The sequence below is a fragment of the Meriones unguiculatus genome, chromosome 3, assembly GCF_030254825.1.
Source record: "Meriones unguiculatus strain TT.TT164.6M chromosome 3, Bangor_MerUng_6.1, whole genome shotgun sequence".
Taxonomy (NCBI): Eukaryota; Metazoa; Chordata; class Mammalia; order Rodentia; family Muridae; genus Meriones; species Meriones unguiculatus.
Genome location: NC_083351.1, coordinates 17,937,583 through 17,953,636, shown reverse-complemented (window position 1 = coordinate 17,953,636; position 16,054 = coordinate 17,937,583). Strand labels below are relative to the sequence as shown.

At 52.8% G+C, this 16,054-nt stretch overlaps 1 protein-coding gene across 3 annotated transcripts in view; it reads right to left on the bottom strand.

Annotated features, from left to right (window-relative positions):
• Positions 1 to 3,254: 3,254 nt before the first annotated feature.
• Rps6ka1 (ribosomal protein S6 kinase A1) overlaps positions 3,255 to 16,054 on the bottom strand; it is a 38,965-nt gene continuing 26,165 nt past the window's right edge. For all 3 annotated transcript variants that reach the window (XM_021643582.2, XM_021643590.2, XM_021643574.2), the window contains 8 exons: positions 15,850 to 15,975; positions 15,564 to 15,653; positions 14,931 to 15,089; positions 6,101 to 6,262; positions 5,840 to 5,916; positions 5,608 to 5,725; positions 4,518 to 4,655; positions 3,255 to 4,182 (listed from right to left, as the gene is read on the bottom strand). In XM_021643582.2, the coding sequence (XP_021499257.1) occupies positions 4,060 to 4,182; positions 4,518 to 4,655; positions 5,608 to 5,725; positions 5,840 to 5,916; positions 6,101 to 6,262; positions 14,931 to 15,089; positions 15,564 to 15,653; positions 15,850 to 15,975 (993 nt within the window). In that variant the 3' untranslated portion in view covers positions 3,255 to 4,059. The remainder of the gene's footprint in view (positions 4,183 to 4,517; positions 4,656 to 5,607; positions 5,726 to 5,839; positions 5,917 to 6,100; positions 6,263 to 14,930; positions 15,090 to 15,563; positions 15,654 to 15,849; positions 15,976 to 16,054) is intronic.

Genomic DNA, 16,054 nt, shown 5'->3' with positions numbered 1-16,054 from the left:
GCTACAAAGAAAAACCTTGTCTCAAAAAACAAAACTGGGGCCTGGAGAGATGGCTCAGAGGTTAAGAGCACTGACTGTTCTTCCTAAAAGTCCTGAGTTCAATCCCCAGCACCCACATGGTGGCTCACAACCATCCATAATGAGATCTGGTGCCCTCTTCTGACCTGCTGCTATACATGCTGACAGAACACTGTATACATTATACATAAATAAATCTTAAAAAAAAAACAACACTATACCAAACCAACCAACCAAGCAGAACAAGAAAGACAGAAAGGGTCCTCAGAGATCCTGGTGTGTTCAGCTGCAACTCAGATCCTGTCTTCGGGGCTGTGTGATGTGGAATCGCTCTCGGGTGTTCTCAGAAGCTCGGGGTGTTCAGACCCGCACCCATCTGTGTATTCTGCTCTGCCCACAGCTGTGTCCTCAGGCAAGTCAAGCTTGTGTGAAATAGTTGATTGTATCTTGCTCACATGAGGATTTAGTGAAAGCAAGCATGAAAACCACTACGTGCCCCATTCTCTGCAGGTGAGAGCTGTGAACTCTTTATCGGCAATCGTGTCTCTGGTATTTTGTTATAGAGAAAGCAGACAAGGGCATCTTGAGGTTTTTTTGTTTTAAGATTTATTTATCATGTATACAGCGTTCTGCCTGCATGTATGCCTGCGCGCCAGAAGAGGGCACCAGATCTCATTATAGACGGTTGTGAGCATCTTGAGTCTTAATGTGTCTCCCCAACCCTGGGCCAGTGGGTTCAGCCTAGAGAATCAGTGCTCAGAGAGACGCTAGTAGCTGTGAGCTGTTTCTAGAGTTTGGTTAGTTCTAGAAGAGTCTGGGGAGGGGACGCCGTTGAGCAAACTTTGCACAAACCTTTTCCTTTCTTCTTCATAGTCACTCCCCCCCCTTCTTTTTGTTGTTTTTCCAAGACAGGGTTTCTTCTGTGTAGCCCTGGCCCCCCTAGAACTTGCTCTGTAGGCCAGGCTGGCCTAGAACTCAGAGCTCCACCATCCTCTGCCTCGCAAGTGCTGGGATTAGAGGTGTGCTCCATGCCCAGCCACTTGCTCGATTTTCAAGTGGTGTTGAGATAAACACGGACCAAAGAGTAAAGACTCTTTGGTTTGTTACTGTTTATGTGGTACGGTATTTTTGCCCTGTCTGAACACCACATGAAGGAGGGTCTCATCTCACATAACCCATGCAGACTTTGGACACACCGCGTGGCTGAGGATGGGTTCATCCTGGGAAACATGCCCCAAACCAAAGCCAAACGGACAAAATCAAGACCTCGATCCTCCTGCCTCCACCTCTCAAGTGCCGGGATTGCAAGTGTGCGCTAACACCACTTGCTCAAAGGATTTTTTATGTTATTTTTTTGTGTTGGATGCATGCATGCATGTGAGTACACTGTGAAGGGCGGAGGACAGCTTGCTGGGATCAGGGCTCCTTCCACTGAGGGCTCTGGGACTCGATCTCAGAACGTCACACGGCAAGCACGTTAGCTGCCGAGCTACCTCATCGGCTCCGAGAAGGTATTCTTGAATCTCTTCTCCAGTGTCCAAAACCGCGAGCGCTCTGTCTACTGTCAGAGCGTGTCCTGACTGTCGGCTCTCCCTCCAGCCTGCTCAAGCCACGTCAGCCCTCCCACGGTCACCCTGTTCTTCCAATCCACTTGGTATACAGCAGTCGCTGACTTTAAAAAACAGAAATCGCCCAGGGCCGGAGCCCATGTTTATCATTTCCAGGTGGCTTGATCTACAGCAGCACCCTGAAAGTAGGTCAGTGTTCTCCTACTTCCTGTTTGAGAGCAGCCTGGGCTACAGTAGCAGGAAAAGAGCGAACATGTTACTGTCTTATTTATGCGGTGTCGGGAATTAGATCTAGCCTGCATGGCTTGAACCATGTGCCTTTTTTTAAAGATATATTTAGTACATGAGTGCTCTATCTGCATGTACGCCTGCAGGCCAGGAGACAGTCTCAGATCACATTATAGATGGTTGTGAGCCACCATGTGGTTGACTGGGAACTGAACTTAGGACCTCTGGAATAGCAGCCAGGGCCCTTAACCTGTGAGCCATCTCTCCAGCCGCCATGCCTGGACTCTCAAGCAGTGGTTTTCAACCTGGGAGTCCACCTTTTCACAGGGTCACATACCAGAGACTCTGCAGATCAGATAGTTACATTATGATTCATAACAGTAGCAAAGTACAGTCATGTCATGAAGGAGCAACAAAAATAATTTTATGGGCTGGGCGGTGGCAGCGCACACCTTTAATCCCAGTACTCCAGGGGCAGAGGTAGAGACAGGCGATCTCTGAGTTAGAGGCCAGCCTGGTCTACAGAGTAAGTTCCAGGACAGCCAGGGCTACACAGAGAAACCCTGTTTGGGAGACGACGACAACAACAAAACCCTTTTACGACTGGGGTCACCACGACACAAGGAACTGTATTAAAGGGTCCCAGCTTTAGGAAGGTTGAGAACCCGCTGCCCTAAATCCTTTTCTAAGATAGTTTGCTCAATGCTTCATAATGTTCAAGTCTGGCCTGCAAAGCCCTGCCTCCTCCTCAGCTCCTCAGCACACACTCCTGCTCCTGAGGAGAGCATCATCAACCCTCTCACCCACGCTAAGCCCCTGGCTGGGCCGTTTCCTAGCTTCATCCTCCAGCTAGCCTGCATTTCCCGCTTAGGTCTGTCCTAACTCTCCTGCTATGGTTGGTCCCTTCTAACCATCCAGACCTCAGCTTCTGGGCTGCTCTCTACAGGCGCCTTTCCTCCCTAATTCTCTGAATATCATATCAGTTGGTGACCTTGGACTCCTTGGTGTCCATTTCCCCTACTGTGCAGCAAGATCCAGGCCCTTATTTTCTACCTGGCTCCCCAGAAAGAATGTCTGCATGAAAGAATGTCATTCCCTCTCTGAGCCTGTTTTCCATCCTTAGAATGGAGCATCTAGGACAGGGTTGTTAAGATTAAATGAGACAGGCGCTAGGGGCATAGTTCAGTGACAGAGCACTGTGTGGGGTCCCAAGTTCAAGTCCCACCACCACAAAGAGGAAAGGAAGGAGGGAGGCCGGAGGCAGAGCACTTGTTCAGGAGTGTAGGCCCTGCGGTTGATTTTCACCGCAAAGAGCCAGCCAGGGATGGAGTCACACACTCCTCCTCAAATGAACTGTGCTCGCTCGGAGCAGGTGGGCTAAACTGACCCTGGCCTGTTTCCTGTCCCTTCAAGGAGGATAAGGAGCGGAAGAGCAGGTGCTTTGACGGATTGTTAAGTTTATTAGAAAGGCCTTGGACAGGTGAACCCTGAGTTACCAGCTGAGGAGGAAATGAAAAAGCCCTCGCCCCCCCCCCCCCCGTGGCCCACCTCCCTGGTCTCCTGTGAACTCCTTCCGGTGGCAGACAGGAAGTCGGCCAAAAAGTGCTCTCTACCTCCTCTCCACGGGGCTGTCCGACCGGACTGCAGGGGCCCGCCGTGGATGGGCAATGCGGGTGCAGGTGCCTGGAGCCAGGGGCTGACAGGGCGGTCCCTGGCTCTAGCAGAGAGTGGTTCTAGAAGCCCAGAGAACGGAAAAGGAGCCGGCCGGGGCCCAGGTTCTGCCGATAGTCAGCGGGCGGCTCTGAGAGGCAACGCTGGGCTGCTTGGAGGTGTGTGTGCAGGCGGCTCCGTGGCCAGGAGAGGGGTGCTTAGGGGAGGGCCCCAAAGCCGACCAAGGGGGTCTTGGCCACACAGTCTCCACGTGACTCGGCGCTCCTCCTGGGACTGCAGTGGACAAAAAGGCATATGGATCTTGTAAAAAATCCATGGTTTTGAGAGATGCCATTTTTTTTGGTAGATGACGTCATTTCCCCCCCCTTAAAAAATAGTTTGTACAGTGAATGGATTTCACACAATGGGCCTGGGCCCAGAAGAGTCCGTCCGGGGGAGGAAGGCACTTCGCACCCTCGCTTGGGTGGTCTCCGTTGATGACGTCCTTCGGGACTCCACCTGGCTTGGTCCTGTGACACAGGCCTGCTCCCTCCGGGAAGGGCTCTGCCTCTGAGAAGTTCGTCTGCCCTGTGGATCACAGGGTGGTGGAGGGCAGCTTCCTCACCCGCCGCTGGGCCAAGATGGACGACTCGATTGGCTTCAGCTGCGGGGTGGGTTTGGAGCTGTTGAGTGCAGAATATGTAGCTGCCATGGCTCCCTGAGAAGGAAGGCAGGAGAGCAGACCATGAGGGAGGGTGGGCAGACAAAACACGCAAACCCCAGGCCAGGCGCTGGCCCACCCCTCCCGGGAGCCCCCAGCCCCCCTAACCCACTGTTCCCAGCCTTGGTGGGGCTTCCTGACCACCGGGCTTCCCTGGGACGCGGCATGCGTAAGTCAGGAACTTCCCCAGGGGTAGGGCTATGCCTTTTTGCCACACGTCCTGGATGTGGGGACAGACACAAGCTGCCTGGCTCTGCCACTTCAAGCCCCTGCCACAGCCCTCGGGCCTGAGACCAGGCCCCACCCCCGACACCTGGCGGCCCCAGGCTCACCTTTACGAGCTGCAGGTCTTGGTGGGACAGCTGGCTCTGGGGGAGCTTCTCTTTCTGGGTGATCCACGGGTGCTGCAGGACCTGCTGGGCTGTGAGGCGTTGGTGGGGGTCGACGTGCAGCATCTTAGACACCAAGTCCTAGAGGCACAAGGGCGAGGGGTGACGGGTGGGGGCCGTCGGGGGGAGCAGACAGCCCAGCTCCGCTGACCACAAGGCAGGCACCACCACTGCGGCCTTGCAAGACGCTCGCAACCGGATGTCACTTCAGCATGGTACACGCAATTGAAATAAGGCTGTGGCGGTATACACCTTCAAACCTAGTTCGACATTGGTGTCGCACGCCTGTAATCCCAGCACTCAGGGAGGCAGAGGCAGGCGGATCTCTTTGAGTTCGAGGCCAGCCTGGTCTACACAGCGAGTCTAAGATAGTCAGAGCTACACAGAGAAACCCTGTCTTGGAAAGACTAAAAAAAAACCAAACAAACCACCTTTAAATCCAGTGCTGAGGAGGCAGAGGAGGGTAGATCTTCATGAGATGAATGCCAGTCTGGTCAACAGACAGACCAAGTTCTAAGATAGCCTAGGCTACACAGTGAGACCAAATAAAACCCCCAAACAGTAACAGAACCTCAACCAGATAAAACCCACACACTTAGCTCTCCCCCTCGCCAGCCTGAGCGCCCCGGACAGGTGACTTATGAGCCTCAGTCTCCCTTCTGAGAAAGAGGTGCCAGCAGCCAGCGTGGGGGGTGCTGTTCACTAAGGGTTCACGCTGACGCTCTGGGGAGCAGAAACTTCCCGATGCTGAAAGTCCAAGAGCAGCCTCCTCTGGGAAGGCATTCCACAGGGCACGGGGAGGTGCCCTCACACCCGGCCAGAGGGCTGGCCTCCATGTGCGGACGGCCCTCCTACCACACCAACCAGACAAACGGCGAGGGGGCCATGTCTGGGAATCCACTTGGTGTAATACTGCAATGGGGGTTGCTGGAACATTCTACTTGGGAGAAAGAGGCTGCAGGAGGCCAGTGCGTGAGCCGCTGAAACGCCCCGACCCCAGCCTGGCTCGGTCCTCCGGGCCTTGCAGACCCACCTTGGCAGCCTCGGACACCGTGTTCCAGTTTCCCCCGCTGAGCGTGAACTTCCCGCTGCCAATCCGGGTCAGGATCTCCTCCGGCGTGTCACTGGGCCCATTGGCAAATGGAGTGTATCTGGGAAGAAGTTCCCAAATCCAGCTTTACTCTGGCCTCCATCCTGGCACTGGGGGTAGGTCAGGAGGTCAGAGCTCCCATAGGTAAGGCCAGCGGCCCAGGCTTCACACTCACCCCGCCAGCATGGTGTACAGCAGAACACCCAGGCTCCAAATGTCACAGCCTTCATCGTAGCCCTGGCGCTTCAGGACCTGGCGGGAGGCAGGGGAGGGAGGTCAGCCGAGGGGCGTGAGGACGGGAGCAAACATTTCCCAGAAGGGGCCCAGCCTCTGCTATCGTACCCTTGGTACCTGGGTGGAGGTCATCAACACTTGAGTTCCAGACTGTAGGGGACCTTCAAGAGCGGACACAAGGCCCCCTGCTGCCTCCACTTACCTCAGGTGCCACGAAGTTGGCTGTGTAGCAAGGTGTCATGAGGAGGCCGTTCTCTGCCCGCAGCTGCTTGGCAAAGCCAAAGTCGCAGATGCGCAGGCACTCGGGGTTCCCGGACTCATCCACGTACAGGATATTACTGGGTTTGAGGTCCCTGTGGACAACCTGTAAGCAGAGGGCTGGCGGGTCAGTAGATGGTGGAGGAGTAGGGACCCATGCCGACCACCAGAACTGAGGAAGCCACGCAGACTGGCACACAGACAGGGGAAGGCCCAGACCTCGAAGGGAGGGGAAGGCGCTGACATGGGCACCCCATGTTGGTGCCTTTAAAAAGCTGTGTACAGCGGTGCCAGAGCGCACAACTTGAGGCAGTCGACCCTTGCCTTCCACTGTGTGGCTCCTGGAGACCAGACTTGGGTCGCCAGGCTCGGTAGCAAGCACCGCCTCACCAGCTTTGTATTGCCTTTCCGGGATCTCTGAGAGGATGCCGGCAGCTGTAAGCGCGTCCTGATTGCTTCCCTCTATTTACCCATCATGTACTCTCTCCTGGGCAGCTCCCTCGTTCCCGCAGTGTGGCTCCTTTCCCCCTTTCCTCTTCCTTTTAAAAAGTTTTCCTCCCCGACCATGGGAAGGCAGTACAATGGCTGTGCTTCCCCCCCATCCCACCGAGCTCTGCTGGTTCCACCGTCAACACGCAGAGCCCAGCCGCCTCCAGCGCCTCTCCTGTCAGGAACCTCGTCCCCAGCACCGTCATCTGCCTCTAGATTCTGCAGCTGCCAGAGTGAGTCCTTCAGACCCCAGTCAAGGGAGCAATAGAATCCACGTGGTGGAAGGAGGGAACCGGTTCCCTTAGTTGTCCTCTGCCTTTCAGATGCACATGCCACAGCATGAGCATGCGTGCACACACACACACACACACACACACACACACACACACACAAACACACAGTACAGTGCCTCTAATCCCAGCACTCGGGGAGGCCAGCCTGGTCTACAAAGCAAGTGCAGGACAGTCAGGACTACACAGAGAAACCCTGTCTTCCAAATAAAATAAAATAAAATGGAGGGGGGGTATGCAGCTCAGTTTATAGTGTTCTTGCAGGAGGACCAAAAATTCAAGTTCTCCCATGACTACACAGTAAGAGGCCAACCTGAGTCACACAGTCCTCATCCAAAAAAACCAACCAGCCAGCCAGCCAGCTAGCCAACCAGACAACCAGCCAGCAGCCAGCCAGCCAGCCAACCAGACAACCAGCCAGCAGCCAATCAACCAACCAACCGACCAACCAGCCAGCCAGCCAGCCAACCAGCCAGCCAGCCAGCCAACCAGCCAACCAACCAACCAGCCAACCAGCCAACCAGCCAACCAACCAACCAGCCAGCCAACCAGCCAATCAGCCAACCAACCAACCAGCCAGCCAGCCAATCAACCAGCCAGCCAACCAACCAACCAGCCAGCCAACCAACCAGCCAGCCAGCCAATCAACTAGCCAACCAACCAACCAACCAACCAGCCAGCCAGCCAGCCAGCCAGCCAGCCAGCCAGCCAGCCAACCAACCAACCAACCAACCGACCAACCAACGTGGGGCTAGAAAGATAGCTTGGCAATTAAGAACGCTGGCTGAGCCAGGAGGCAGCGGCACACACCTTTAATCACAGCACTCCGGAGGGGCAGTTTACGGCCAGACTGGTCCACAGAGTGAGTTTCAGGTTAGCCAGGGCTACACAGAGAAACCCTGTCTTGAACCCTACCCCCATACATTAAAAAAAAAAAAAAAAAAAAAAGCCTTTTAAAAATGTCACTGCATTCTGACCTCACTGGGGCTGCCCGCCACACCTCAGTAAGTAGGCTGGTGACAGTTTTGGTTTGGTTTCTGATTTTTTTGGGGAACAGGGTTTCTCTGTTTATCAAGCCCTGGCTGTCCTGGCTTTGTAGATCGGGCTGGCCTCCTGCCTTTGTCTCCCGAGTGCTGGGCTTAAACGCATGCCCACCACGCCAGGCCGGTGACTCTTTACAGAGGAGGAAATGGAGTCTCAGAGAGAAAGGCTGACCTGAGAGAAGGAGGAGCAGGATTTGAACTCAGCCCTGGCCACTGTTGCAGGACCTTTTCAGTTTGGTGTGGCACAGAGGATACATTTGGGGAACAGGGATAGGGAAGTTTGTGATTTTACCCTGCCCTAGCAACAGAGAGAAATGAGTAACTCTGACAGGAATCGAGTATGCTGAAACAGAAGTGGGGTGGGACACAGCTCTGACAAGCTCCAGAGTCACGGCTGCCTGGCCACCAGGTGTGCACACTGTCACAGAAAGCCACGGCAGGCTGCGCGGGCGTGAGAGAAGCCACACGGAGCGGGCACCACAGCAACCAGACTGAGCACTGCTCCTGGGTACTAGGCGACTGTCACCACGCTGGAATTCACCAAACCTCACTACCTCAGCGCCAAAGCCCACCCCTTCTGCGGAACAGGCAGGGAAGCCCAGCCTCGCCCTCCACGGCTGTGTGCCCACCACTCGGCCTTCAGATCTCTCGACAAGTGTGTCTAGGGTCCAGGGTTGTAGGGAAAGGCCAGGGATGCTTCATCTGGGGCTCGGGCAGTGGTGGGTGTTTGTCACGGCAACCCCATAGTCGGTTCAGATGGAATCTGAGTTTTGATGGGGAGAAGGCAGGAGGACTGCTGGGGTTCCCTGGCTTCCATTCTAGCTGAGAAAACACAAGCCCAAGGTTCAAGGAGAGACCCTGCCCAGAAGGAATAGAGGGAGAGGGAGAGAGGACAACATTCAATAATTGGACTCTGTGCCCACAGGCTTCTGTACACGCACACCTACACAGACACACGCTCACATAAATCTTCCAAAAAAAAAAAAAAAGTCAGTGGTGGCACACACCTTTGACCCCAGCGCTCAGTTTGAGGCCAGCCTGGCCTACAGAGTGAGTTCTAAGACAGCCAGAGCTACACAGAGAAACCTTGTCTTGAAAAACAAAAACAGAGGAAAAAAAAAACAAAAACAAAAAAACAAACCAAAAGATGCAAACGTATTCTCCAAAACACAAGCCCTGACTTCCTGCCTTGTCACAGAACATTATCCGCGACAGTAAACACTTGGTCTATCCACTGTCCACTCCCAGCAATAAGAACGAACCCACTGCGGCCCACAATGGGAACACATCGCAAAGACGATGTTAACTGACAGGGACAGAGAGCAGCACAGTCAAAAATGAGCTGGGGGCGGCCACACAAGCCCCGTGATCCCAGTCCTCCAGGGAGGACCAGCCTGGCTACACACCTACACACCAACAGTCTTCCCGCTTTCACACAGACAACAACACCCCCCACCCCCCAACTACAATAAAGAACAAGAAGAAAAGAGAAGTGAGTGGGTATAGGAAGGCTATTCTGAAGAGAGATTTGGGAAATGCTTTGTGCATTGATGTCAGAGCTGGAACGGGGTGTGTTCGCTGCTAGGAAACCGACTGACCTTGTGGCTTGTGCATCACGTTGTATTTATGAGACATTTCAAGACACAGATGCTATTCAAACAAAAGGGGCGTGGTGCCTGTAATCCCAGCACCAGAGGCGGGCAGATCTCTGAGTTCGAGGCCAGCCTGGTCTACAAAGAGAGTTCTAGTACAGCCAAGGCTACACAGAGAAACCCTGTCTTGGAAAAATAAAAATAAAAAAAATAAAAAATAAAAAACTGGGGCTGGAGAGATGGCTCAGTGGTTAAGAGCACCCAGAGGACCTAGGTTCAATTCCCAACACCCACATGGCAGCTCACAACTGTCTGTAACTTCAAGATCTGACACCTTCACACAGACACACCTGCAGGCTAAACACCAATGCACATAAAATAAATAAATAAAAAACAAAAACAAACCAACCAACCAGGTGTCTGGCCCCTCAGTATTCCTTCCTTTCTTTCAGCTTCTTTGGACTCGCAGCTTCAGAGACCAAACCAACCTTGAGAGCCCCTGCAATCACCTCTACAAAAAGGAGCACCCACCCTGAGTTGGCACCAGCAGCTCCTGGAATCTGGAAAAGGCCAGAAACGAAACTCTGGCGACCTATAAACTCCTGGCTCTGGGAAAGAGACAATTTCCCGCATGCAGCTGCCTGAACTCAGGATTAATCTGTAGCCTTCAAGTGGCCACAATGCCTTTGAAGACGCTCTTGTTCGGGAGAGCAATTCCTTGCTCCAAGGTTCAGGTTAGCCACTGGTAACCCGCTAGCCCCGCTCTGCCTTCTTTCTTTAAAGATTTATTTAGTATATATACAATGTTCTGTCTGCATGTATATCTGCACGCCAGAAGAGGGCTCTAGATCCCATTATAGATGGTTTTTAGCCACCATGTGGTTGCTGGGACTTGAACTCAAGACCTCTGGAAGAGCAGACAGTGCTCTTAACTGCTGAGCCATCTCTCCAGCCCCCAGCTCTGTCTTCTTATAGCCCTGGCTGTCCTGGAACTTACTCTGTAGACCAGGCTGGCCTTGAACTCACAGAAATCCACTTGCCTCTGCCTCCTGAGTGCTGAAATTATAGCTGTGTGCCACCACTGCCCCAGTACTGTGGGGCCTCTAGCACACTAGGCAATCACTCTACCATTGAGCCAAAGCTGTTATGGGAATCTTTTTTCTTTTTTAAAGATTTATTTATTATTTATACAACATTCTGCCTGTATACCAGATCTTACTATAGATGGTTCTGAGCCACCATGTAGTTGCTGGGAATTGAACTCAGGACCTTTGGAAGAGCAGCAAGTGTTCTTAACCTCTGAGCCATCACTCCAGCCCATTAGGGGGAATCTAACCAGCATTAACAAGACAGGAAAAGGAAACATTTACTCTCTGATCTGACATGTTTAAATATTAGTCTGCTTGCACTGGCCACATAAGAAACCAAAGCCACTTCAAATGTGACCATTAAAAACCCCTGTGGTGGGGCTGGGGAGATGGCTCAGCAGTCAAAAGCATAGGCTACTCTTCCCAAGGACCCAGGTTCAATTCCCAGCACCCACATGGCAGCTCACAACTGTCTGAACTCCAGTTCCAGAGAATCTAGTATCCTCAGACATACATACATGCAGGCAAAATACCAATGTACATAAAAATAAGTAAATCTTAAAAAAAAAAAAGTGGCAACTACACTAAAGCTTTGGTTACAAGGTAAAGTTCCCTTTTATAAAAGGATTCTGGGCCCCTAAGAGGGTTTAATCGGTAAAGGCAATTGCAGCCAAGCCTGACAACCCGAGTTCAATCCTGACATGCTGAAAGAGATAACTGACTCCCACAAGAAATCCTGTGACCCACACACATGCACTGTGGCACACACTCTCACACATACTAAATTAACTAGGTGAACAAACGTGAAAGAATTCCCCGAGTAAGTTATATGTAACCTAATACAGCCATACGGCGATTTTTGCAAGTCTAGCAACATAATTGCTTCCAATACTCTGAAAGGACAACTCCATGAATTGAGGGTCTTCCCAATGAGGAGATGGGGCTGCTCCCACCTGGCCTGAGCAATCAGGGGCACCAGGAGGCAATCTGTGGGTGCCATTCAGGATCAAGTATGGCGTCTCCACTGATGAGACAAATGGCCTTCCCCCCAACCCCACTTTACAGTTTTGTAGCAGAATGCCCAACAGAGAACATACCCCCAACTGCCCTGCAGAAGAGCCAGCGCTTAAGTACAAATGGAGAACTCAACTGTTGTACATAACTAGCTCGGAGCCTAGGTATGAGTACAGCAGATCCTGAGCCTGTGCACCTCTGAGGACATCACGACCCCTACCCCCACTCCATCACCAAAACATGGAATTGGACGCTGATGGTTGGACGTGGTCATAATAAGCCCCCTTCCTAGTCTTCCTCTGTGGATGTCATCATTAAGAACAAAGAACACTGGACTTCCTTGATCAGTGTCCTGTGGTCGTGAAGTATTCTAGCTGGGTGTAGGGGCTACTGTGTCTATATTCTCAGCACTCAGGAGGCCGAGGCAGCTGGCTCTCTGAGTTCCAAGCCAACAGGCTAGCCTAGGTTATATGAAAAGACCTTGTCTCAAAAATAATAAACAAAATCAGGGTGTGGTGCCACGAGCCTTTCATCCCAGCACTCCAGAGGCAGAGGCAGGTGGATCTCTGAGTTTGAGGCCAACCTGGTCTACAGAGTAAGTTCCAGGACAGCCAGAAACTACTCAGAGAAATCCAGTCTCAAAAATCAAATTAGCAAGAACAGAGACGACAACAACAACAACAAAATAGGTAAGTCTTCTACATGATCCGTTTGGAACCCAGGCCTTGGTTGGCCTTGAGAACCATACTCCCACTCTCCCTGTAAGAAAATGAAATCAACTTTAAGCAGTTTGTGCAGAGCACACAGGAGGACTTGGGTTTGACTCTCAGCGTGGACTAAAAAAGATCCTTTCTCTCACTCATCATCAAAGCACAAAATGAATGCCAGTGGTAAGGCGCTGCAAGGGCTTATGGGAAACAATGGCACGATGGGAAATGACAGAGAAACATAAATGATGTTGCTGGGAAACAACAGACTCAGAGCCTGAGACATTCCAAGGGAACTTCTGGTCTCTTTGGCACATGAGTGGCTCGTGCTGCACTTGACCCTGGGGTACACTTTATGCAAGTTTCAATTCAGTGAAGAAACACGAGCCCAGGTGGATGAGGTCACATGCACTCGAGACAGGGTTTCTCTGTGTAGCCCTGGCTGTCCTGGAACTCACTCTGTAGACCAGGCTGGCCTTGAACAAATAAAGATCCGCCTGCCTCTGCCTCCTGAATGCTGGGATTACAGGCGTGGGCACCGCCACCCAGCTGAGGTGACATGCATTTGCGGACAAAGTCTTGCCAGGTAGACCAGCCTGGCCTCAGTCTCACAGAGATTCCTCTGCCCCTGTGCCCTGAGTGCTAGAACTAAAGGTCCGGGGTATCAGACGCAGTCCCAAAAACAAAAACTCTGTAGCTCTGGGTATTTAGAAGTCAAGTGTCCAATACTGTTCAGCCTGGCTGTTCCGGAGGGAAAAGGACTATACTGTGCTATTCTTTCATTTGTTTGTTTGAGGTGAGGAGATGGCTCAGTGGTTAAGGGAGCTTGCTGCTCCCCTGGAGGACTCTTAAATTTGGTTCCCAGCACCCACATCTGGCAGCTCACAACTGCCCTCTTCTGTCCTCTAGTGTGCACGTGTGCTCACATGCACAAGCAATTTGTGTACACACACACACACACACACACACACACACATACACACAGGCAAGCCGAGAAAGCCACAGTGAGGAAATCAGTCAGCAGTACCCCTCCCTGGTCTCTACTTCAGCTCCTGCCTCCAGATTCCTGCCTTGATTTTCCTCAATTGGACCGTGACCTGGGAAATATAACCCAAATAAGCCTTTTCCTCCCCAAGTTCCCTTCAGTCATCATGACTTTCCACAGCAATAGAGAGCAAAACAGGACAGCACGTAAACTTGGGAGCCAGAGTTCAGATCTTTAGCATGCTGGGCTACTTGTAATTCCAACACTGGAAGCCCAAAATAAGTTGCTTAGCTAGTCAGCACAAGCCTGGACCAGGGAGAGCCTCTGCCTCAATATATACAGGGCGGAGCGATTGAGAATGACACCCAGCGCCAACCTCTGACCTCCACACGCAGGGCAGGCACACACGAATGTATACCTGCCCACATACCTGTCTACACAAGGGCAAGCTCACATATACATACATACTGGTGCATGTGTGACATGGTGGTGGCACATACTGTCCTCCGCTAGTTGGCTGTCCTCCAACTAGTGATATCATCCTACCTTGGCCTCTCAAGTGCCGGGACTACAGCTGGGTTGCCATGCCTGGCTTTCTACCCCCTCCCCCTCCTTGGAGACAAGGTCTCACTTGGTAGACAAGGCTGGCCTCAAACTCACTATCTGCCTACTGAGTGCTGGGATTAATGGCACACAATGTTCTGTCTGAATGTACACCTGCATGCCAGAAGAGGGCACCAGATCCCACTATAGATGGTTGTGTGAGCCACCATGTGGTTGCTGGGAATTGAACTCAGGACCTCTGGAAAAAGCAACCAGTGCTCTTAACCTCTGAGCCATCTCTCCAGCTCCCCTGACGTCCCTCTTAACACCTCACTGTCTGATCAGAAGCCTGCCAGAATACCACCTCTCTCAGCCAGGGAGAGCCACCAGGTAGCCCGCAAGCATTGGGAACTTTACTTGCTTGGCTACTTACCCACCAGGGCCAACATCAACAAAGGAAGCCACGCCCTTTGGCCCTTCCCAGGCCCTCCTCCTTAGCACCTGGGCCACCCTCTCCCCTTCGATGCCTCGAAGCCCCCTACAGGGACTACCCTGCCCCACTCTAAACAAAATCTACTCCTTCCAGCAACCTCCAGACTCCATTTTCCCAGGAGAATGACCTTATGGCTCCAAGCCTCAGCCTTCGGGCTCTGTCAAGGGCCAGTAACACCTAATTCGGGCTTTTGTGGAAATCCCACCGAGGTGACAAAGGAAACGCTCTCTTAAATTAAACCTTAGCAGCTGGGCGTGGTGTCACACACCTGTGATCCGGCACTCGGGGAGGCAGAGGCAGGTGGACTGCTGTGAGTTCAAAACCAGCCTGGTCTACAAAGTAAGTCCGGGACAGCCAAAAAAGAACCTCAGCATGTGGTGCACGGCACACAGTAGGTACTAGACAGAGGCAACCAGCCACTTACCCATCCCTAACCCCCCGTTCCCCATGGCACTCCTGAGCCAGCCAGGTCTTGCATTCTGCCCGTATCACGACCTTGATACCCCCAAGCCCCCTTAATAGAGACTCACCCCCTGGGAATGCAAGTACTCCACGGTCTTGCTGACGGTGTGCAGGACGCAGCTGGCCTCCCGCTCCGAGAAGAACCTCTGCCTCAGGATCTTGTCCAGCAGCTCCCCGCCCCTCATCAGCTCCGTCACCAGGTACACGTGTTTGCCATCATCGTACACCTGCCAGAGACCGCACCGTGAGGACCCTCGGCCCCCAGCTCTCCAGACGAGGAAGCCCCGGGACTGGTTCTGCCACCCGTCTGGGCTCCCAGCCTGCTGGCCAGTGGGTGCTGCCCCATCCCCGAAGGTTCAGGGGCCCCCGCCTCTTTCTCATGAGCCCTGGGAGGGCTCCCTGAAGTCAAAAACATGGTGTCGGGTGCTGGAGAAATGGCTCAGAGGATAAGAGCACTGATTGCTCTTCCCAAAGGTCCTGAGTTCAAGTCCCAGCAACCACATGGTGGCTCACAACCATCTAAACATGAAATCTGGTTCCCTCTTCTGGTGTGCAGGTGTACATGCTAACACACATTGCATAAGTAATAAATAAATAAATCTTTAAAAAAAAAAAAACAAAACATGGTGCTGTCCCTTGGTCAAATCCTACAGCTGGGCTTTCCAGCCCCAGCCTGGCTCCAGCGGTCCTTCCCCACTCACATCTTTCAGGGTGATGATGTTGGGGTGTTGCCCGTACCGCAGAAGAATCTCAATCTCCTCTGAGGGATCTCGTTTGCTCTTGTCAATGACCTGGAGAGAATGGGAGAGGGAGCCCCACACGTGACATCAGGGGCACAGACCCACAGTCCAGGTCTCTTTGCCACGCAGCCCACACTACAAGGCCCAGGGAGACCCAGCCGCACGCCTGTCGGAATCCACAGGCACCCCCATCCAAGTGTCCCAGGGACACTGGCCTCACTCCCAACACAGCCTGCCTGAGGCCCACCTTGACCGCATACTCCATGTTGGTGGCCTTGTGGACACAGCGCTTACACACGGAGTAGGAGCCCACGCCAATCGTCTCCTTTACGATGTAGCCGTCACTGAAAACCAAGTTCTTCCCGTGAAGTTGCTGCAAGAGACAAGAGTCAGCCTGACCCCAGGCGCTACGGTCCAGGGGTCATCCCCAACATCAGGCCTGGCTCAGTAAG